At 34.2% G+C, this 7,907-nt stretch overlaps 1 protein-coding gene across 1 annotated transcript; it reads right to left on the bottom strand.

The window, feature by feature from the left end:
- Nucleotides 1–709: 709 nt before the first annotated feature.
- On the bottom strand, nucleotides 710–7,690 carry LOC115440476 (ELAV-like protein 1). The gene has a single exon (XM_037442444.1). The coding sequence runs from the start codon at nucleotides 7,301–7,303 to the stop codon at nucleotides 6,221–6,223; it is 1,083 nt and encodes a 360-aa protein (XP_037298341.1). The 5' UTR covers nucleotides 7,304–7,690; the 3' UTR covers nucleotides 710–6,220.
- Between the last annotated feature and the right edge of the window lie 217 nt (nucleotides 7,691–7,907).

Below are 7,907 nucleotides of genomic sequence, written 5' to 3'. Positions count from 1 at the left end.
AGGCGAACGGTCGCAACTAGACCTAGTTTTAATAACGCGACACGGCTTACATTTGTATGCGTGTCGTACTTGTGTAATTACATTTTTCACTCACCGTGCCCCAGTAAGGGGTCCCCAAATGGCGAACATCAAAGCAGTACGACGCATAGCTACACTGGGGTTATGTTGCATCGCTCTGCATTAAGACCTCCCTTGTGTTAAAACACTTCATTTTAGTAATTAATTTAAGAATCGGTCCTTGGAACTGATTATTTTTGGTATCACCTTCATTGAGACAAATTATAAATTCAGGAATTCATGTTTTATTGCATAGTATAAGGTGAATGATCTGAATATAGCTCTACAATGTAATAGGCAACGTTCTGTTATTATTAGGGGAACACTGTTAGTTTTTAATCATATGGGGTGCTCCCCATGCGCCAATGCTTTGCCGCATGCTTTTCTATGCATATGGTAATGTTTGATAGTCTGCATAATATTTATAAGTGGCGACGATGCCCCTTGTAAATATTGTGTAGACTATCAAACCCCATCTTGAAAATTTTGACGCAAGGAGTTGATAAAAAAAGGCAAAGGATTATAAAATAGGGTGAGAGACTATGAATATTTAGTGTTAACTAAAAATTAAAATGGCTGACGGAACGTAGCATGAAAGTAGGAAAATTACGTGAAATATTATATTATAGGGTTGTGAGAAAATAAAACATTATTTATACATATTATTGCTAAGGTCAATATTTAATTTCTATTATATCGGTATCTCCTACGTCTGATTATATTCGTTGACATTTCAAAAATTATATGTAAGTAAGCCAAACGCTTCATTTCATACATTATCGGCGATTTGTACTCTGTCTTATAAACACTAGCTACATCCTAGGCCATAACCGTAATACCCCAACCTGCCCGAAGCGAGACTAAAAAACAGGGACAAATCAATTAAATAAAGAAAAAAAATGTTAGTATTTCGTTACTATTTTTATAAATAAACAGAAACTATTCTAAAAAGAACACAGAGAACACAAAATGCATAAAAAAAACATCGACGATGGGTCAGGTGTGTAGTGGTACCAATTTTATTGTTTTTCGGTGGAGAAGCAAGCGTATTATTTCATAACCTCAATTTAGGACGTCACAACATACACTATTATAATAATTGCATAATATTGGATTTGAAGTTGACACTTTTGTGCTCGTGTATTCTTGCCTCTCTGAAGCTATATTAGATTTCAATCTTACAAATCTTCCGTTTACATCTCGAGGAGATATCCAGTTATCTATATGAAGCCAGAAAGGCAGAAACTCTTAGAAAAACATCTTTCGAAGTCCAATCCAAGCTCGCAGAGTAGTAAGAATACCAATTTTCCTATTAATCAACTTATTGACGCTGTATAAATAGGATTTCATTAAATTTATAATAAAACATCTACCTACACGTTACAAGTAATCTTAGATAAACACTATACAGTAAAAATGAGATTCATGCGTAGACATAGACTATAGCGAAAAATGAGCGAAACTAGTATAATATAAATTCTTAGTTTTTCTACAATATTATTAAAAGGGATCCCACATGTAGCTAAAACAGACTTCTACATCTCCTGCTCTTTGTCGTCTCGGGCTATTCTAAACAGCAAAATGACAGATCAGATAAATTTCTGAACCCTAGACGTTGACAAGATCAACCTTTCATCGTAGTATCAGTAATAAAATTCTTGTCAATAGAGACTGAAATCTATCGATTTCGTGACTAGTGATCAGTCTTAGAATTAAGTAAAAGGATTCAGAGACAAAAATAATCTAACTAACTTCAAATAGCTTCAATACGGCTAGATAAACATTAGACATTAAAAATACCATTACTCAGTGACAGTGTTGGGAGACTGTTATCTAACACTTTCTGATGTAATAACTTTTTAAAGGTGTTAGGCGAGGCTTTGGACTTTATAACACTAAAGAAGACAGAGATATGGATAAGATAGTGAGAGGTGAAAGTGTCCTGACCGACTTCCGCCTGGAATTTGCCCAAACATCTTGATATAATTCTAGGAACATTACGACGGATAGTAATAACGATACCATACCCCTATATCAAACTCATCCAAGCCCTTGAGAACTAATCTAAACTACGATAAATCGCGAGCCACGCCTTTCGTTCCTTATATGTGAAAGTCAAGGACGGGCAGAATGTAAGATTGTTTAAGTAAAGCCGAAGTCAGACGGGCGTTTGAGTCGCGCAACAATTACGCTGCAATGGATTTATCGTGCTGCATACAAAGCTCCCGCCTCGTAATATCTTCTTGGGAAAAACTTTGTAAAGTCGTTTTTATGGATGCCTGCATGCCAAAGTTTCCGCCTTCCAAATATATAGTTCATAATTGAACATTTTATACGGAAATCACCTACATATTATGTCAATCGTTGAAAATTTGCCCATGCATGCGATTATCTAAAGCATAGTTTGAAATAGAATGCAGAATAAATTCGACTTATACAAATTTAAGGCCCGTGTGACCTCAGCTTAATATTCATTCTTAAGAATGGCGGTTATAAATTCTTTAAGCGTATTCACAATTAAGGTGTTTGATGCATAAATATGTATATACAAGAGAAAGTTATGTCCGTAAGTACATTCCGAAGAAATCCGGATTTAGCAATCCTTGTTTCACGAGTAGGTACTCTTTTAGTGTTTCTAGTCTAATAAACTGTATACTAGAGTAGCTTCCCAAATGTGTTTCTTTTTCATTTTTTTATATGTGAAAAAAAAAATACGAAAAGGAAATTCTACTGTGAAATTAACATCAAAATTCGTCGAAAAAGAAGCAATTATTTATATTTGAAATATTGTTGAGAGTAAAAGTGGGGCTGTGGTGGGGTTTTGCACTATCTATTTATGGCGAAAGCAGTGTTGGTGACATTTGGTGACGTCACAGTTTGCTTTTAGCTTTATAACTTATTTAAAAGTTAATTTTAAAATTCTTCCGTTAGATTTAGGATAACATACATTATTGAAAATGTATTTAAAAAAAGGAATCAATGACCCTGTTGCAAACGTCTTAGTAATTTTGTAAATCTATAATAAATGCCCTTTTTCCTTTGGCATGTCTTGTAAAATAAAATTAAAAAATTTGCTACTTTAAATTTGTCTATTCATTCACCCGCGAACTATGAAACAGTCAACTCCGATATTTACTAAATACGCTTAAATAAGTAAGTACACATTTTTTACATCCGTATAGAACGATAGCCACTTTAGGTTCCGCAATTCGCATATTCGAATATTTGATGTTTACAGAAACATCTGTGGGGGGAATAGAACCCACATCCTTCAAATAAGCAGCTAGCTTATGGTTGGCTCCACAGAGGCTGGCATTGCATGAACGATATTGATTTAAAATTAGCATAAACAATATAATAAGAAGAGCTCTCCACCACACACGTCATATCACTGCTAATTATATCGTAGATAGAGCTAGTATTAGAAGACAAAGACTCGCACCTAATATAGCAATAATTAAGAATACCACTTACAAACATGTCAACTTCAAACCGAAACACCTTAACTCGGAGGTAAGCCCTACCATCTGACTAGTGTCTGTACACACCGTATCAATTTACATAATGTATTGTGTGCTTCGTAATGTTACACTTAAGACAAACAAACACCACACCAACATAATTTAAACCAAAAAACCTAAACTACACATACTTTTTTAAATTAAAGAACACAGTTTCCATTTTCTCTAATATAAATTACTTATGTATTAGGTACTTAAAAATTTTATGTTGCGCAAAATTACAAGTGACTAGTTTCGCGTATTTTAAGTACAATAAAAATAAATAAATCTTAATGAAACATTTATCCTTAAAGTAGAAATTAATTAAACAAAATACTTAATTTAAAATGCATTATACAAGCCATCTATTGGGAATATCTCGCCTCTTGTGTTTCAGTTAATTATGATATGCATTTATCTATGAATTAATTTAACTATTTATTTTAATGAAGTTACGAATATTCGATACTAAATACACATTTAATTACAATAAATCCAACAGATTTAATTGTAATCTGCTAAGAAATAATTGTAATTTATAATGTGAAAGAGGATTGGAACAATACAAATAATGAGTGATTGCCATTACTGAGTAGTGGATACAGAACTAATTTTGAACTTACACTATAAATATATATTAAATATAATCAAAATGAAATCTAATAATTCTATTACGATTATGACAATAAATTATGTTACGATGAATTTTTTTTTATAAATTACTTAAATGGTAATAATAAATAGGTGTACGATTATATGATGAAAATTAATTAAAGAGACAATATCAATACGTGAAAGTCAAACGAAATTGATTTTGTGCGAGCTTACAAATGTATGAAAACGTACTAGCGTCCACAATATTCACTCTTGGACTCACACAAATATTCACAAACATACTTTCAATTTGACTTCCACTTTTATACTAATATAGGTTTTATGTGCCCACATTATGATACACTTAGACATACTCGTAAATGTCACGATGATAAAAATCAATTACAATAAAATGTTGATCAATAATTGTAGAGACAGAAATGTCATGGTCCTTGCTTCATAATTTTGAGATTACCATTGTCACAAACTGAAATGTAACTTCAACACTTATTCAGTGATGTATCAATTTATGATTTCTCATTAGCACACATGTAAATAAATTTACGCATGGTATCAAACCAAACTCCAATGTTGCTAATTATAATTGTTACGCTTTTACTTACAATGTAATTGGTGTATTCTTGCTAATTTTACTATTTATCATTGTTTCCATATATTTGTCTTACTTAACATGAATTTAATTTGATACCTTGCTTTAACAGACTAATTGTAAATTATGATTTGTGCATTAATCAACCATCCAATGTTTTACATTATTTATACTCAGGCCAATAAAAAAGAAAGATTTAAGTCTCCAGTCTAAATACTAAATCTAGAGAAAGCCTTGCCTGTTTGTGTATGAGAACACACACTCATCCAAATGACATGAACATTGCACACATGTGCAATGTTCATGAACTTCAGTTTGTACATGTGTAGGTATAGTATAGCTATAAGCTGGACAATTAATGCATGTTGTAATTAACATCTCTATTCCTCAGATAAATATTTGTGTTTCCCTTTTATATGTATATTGACAAGGTATCTTCTAGGTAAAATTTTTAGTTTGTTAGACTTTCTATTTTTCTATTGGTCTGAATATTCAAGTACATATTTATTCTAAGATAATCTGGATTGAGGACATCAAAACTTGATAAACACATATGGAAGATGTCATTTTCTTAAATAAAATTCACTTATCAGTCAGTTTAGTTTCTGATATCTTTGGTCATACACAAATTAGTCAGTTTATAATAATATTTTAATGTCATTTCAAAAACAAAATATAATATTGTTGGATACAAATTGCACTGGTTTCAATATACATATATCTTTTATATCATTTTACTTAAAGTAAAATATTAAATATTGCACTGTCAATTGTTATTGAATATATTATGTATTCAGTAATAGTTACTTATACAGTTTTATGAAATCTTTTTTTATATAAAATCATATTACCAAACTTACAAATTGAGTTTTATTCCTAATGGCGTATTCTTGCTGATTCCATTCTCATTTGTACTGCAGTTATTAAATGCGAATTTATATTTAATAAGAGCATGGTATGTTACCAAGATAGAATCACAAAATAAAATTGTCTAACACATGTTATGTCTTATGGGGGGTTTATGCTACAAGTCTTGGGGACAATTAGCTCTTAAATGTATAAATTGGCAATACAGTCAAGTTTATTGCTTATTTTCAGATCTTCTTTGTTATTCATTATCTAGATATTATCTATCTTAGGGAGAGAAAAAGTGAAACTGCAATATGAAAATTATGTAAGATTATTTGAGGAAAAAGCAACATGCGTTGCTCTCAACTGAATGCATAGATTTATTGATTGATGAGTATATTGGATCTGTAACATTAAATAAATTCTGTGATGGAACATCATTACAGTTTCATGGCATTTTTGTACTTATTGTGAACGACATAATGTCATGATTTGCATCACATTGTTTCAATATTGCTACTCAGTACTATTCAGAGATGTCAAACCATGACTCGTAATGATCAACATTTTTCCATTAGCTACAATTTATTGACTAGATTTTCAAATAGGCTTAAGATTTACTCTTGTTTGTTTTGAAGCTGACCTGAAGGACTTGGCCATTCAGTGAGTATCCATTCAAGGATTGTATCGCCACAACGGCCTCATCATAGTTGGTCATTGTAACAAAACCATAGCCTTTGCACTTGTTGGTAGTGGGATCTCTAATGATTTTGACGCTCTGGACGGCTCCAAATGGGCCAAAGAGTTGCCAAAGAACACTCTCTTCAGTATCAGACCCAATATTATAGACGAAAATGCACCACCCCGAACCACCTAAAGCATTACCTTGTATAAGAGGATCAGCAAGAGGAGAGAATCTTTGAAGACCCTTATTGATAGCAAGCAGGGCCTTGCCAGCTGGGCCGATGATTCGGCGAGTGGCTGTCGGGGCCAAGTATGCAGCCAACGGAGCCAGGACCTTGTTCTGGTTGCTAGGATTATTTGCACATTTGACTGTTATGGGACTATTACCTCCAGGCGGTATGGTGCCGTTTAACTCACGTATTGCATTCTCAGCCTCGCAGCGTTGGTCGTAGCGGATGAACGCGACGCCGCGCGACGGCCCCTGCATGTTCGGCTCCTCGGGCGTCACCTGCAGCAGGTGCCCCACGTTGACGTTCTCGTGGAGGATGCGCGAGCTGATGATGGTTCCGTACGGACTGAAGAGCTTCTCCAACTCGTGCTGCGTCATGTGCTTCGGCAAGCCAGACACGTACAAGTTGGCGCCTTTGATCGCGTCGGAACTGGGCCTCGCGTAAGACACCTTGATGATCTTGTTCTGCAGCCGCAGCCCGTTGAGCGTGTTGACCGCCTTCTCAGCGTCCTCCGCCTTGTGGTAGTTGACGAAGGCGTAGCCGAGGCTCTGCCCGTTCAATATGTGGTCAGGGAACACGGTCACTTTGTCCCTGATCAACTTGCAACTCTCCACCTCGCCGACGCTCGAGAACAATGACCGTATCTCCTCCTGAGTCATGGTTTGCGGCAAATAATTTATTATAAGATTAGTCTTAGACTCGTTGTTGCCCGGTTGCACCTTGCTTCCATTTTGCGTGGGTTGGTTCGCGTTCACGGTGTCGAGTGGATTTGCCATCATTTTCACTTATTATGTTTACACCAAATTAGGTGAAATGTCACTGGATACGTGACTCTTATTATAAATTAAAATGTGTTCCAATTAGATCATAGATTCTTCGTTAACTATAACAACAACTCGGGCTGAACGAAAGCATATGCAATGCAAGGGAAGAAAATCAATAAGATGCTGTTCAGCTTTGTACTTATCCTGTTTTCGGTGGAGCGGCACCGCGAATGTTGAATCAAAATATAACCGGAAACACAAATTAACTCTAGTTTATTAGATCTGACTGAGAATACGAAAGCAAAGTGAAAAGGAAATCAACCAAAAATCTATGCGACTTGCGACCTATTCTCGTAAATTCATTTCTTTCACTTCACTTTCTTTTTAAAATGTTGCCATATTTCGAGTTCAATATCCGAGTTTCCTATTTTATTTCATAAGTTCGAGCACTATTATGTAAAATGTATGTAAAATTCTATGAATAAACATCCCAGTAAAAAATTTCAAATCATAAACTCCTTTAATTTGTGGTAACAAAATAATTTATGATAATATTTGTGGCATACATTTTATAAAAATCAAATATTCATCATTTTTCAAGCCAATACGTGAGATAACA

This window comes from Manduca sexta, chromosome 24 (genome assembly GCF_014839805.1).
Source record: "Manduca sexta isolate Smith_Timp_Sample1 chromosome 24, JHU_Msex_v1.0, whole genome shotgun sequence".
In the NCBI taxonomy this organism is placed as follows: domain Eukaryota; kingdom Metazoa; phylum Arthropoda; class Insecta; order Lepidoptera; family Sphingidae; genus Manduca; species Manduca sexta.
Note: the sequence above shows the minus strand (reverse complement) of the source record. Positions and strands in the feature narration are given on the sequence as shown.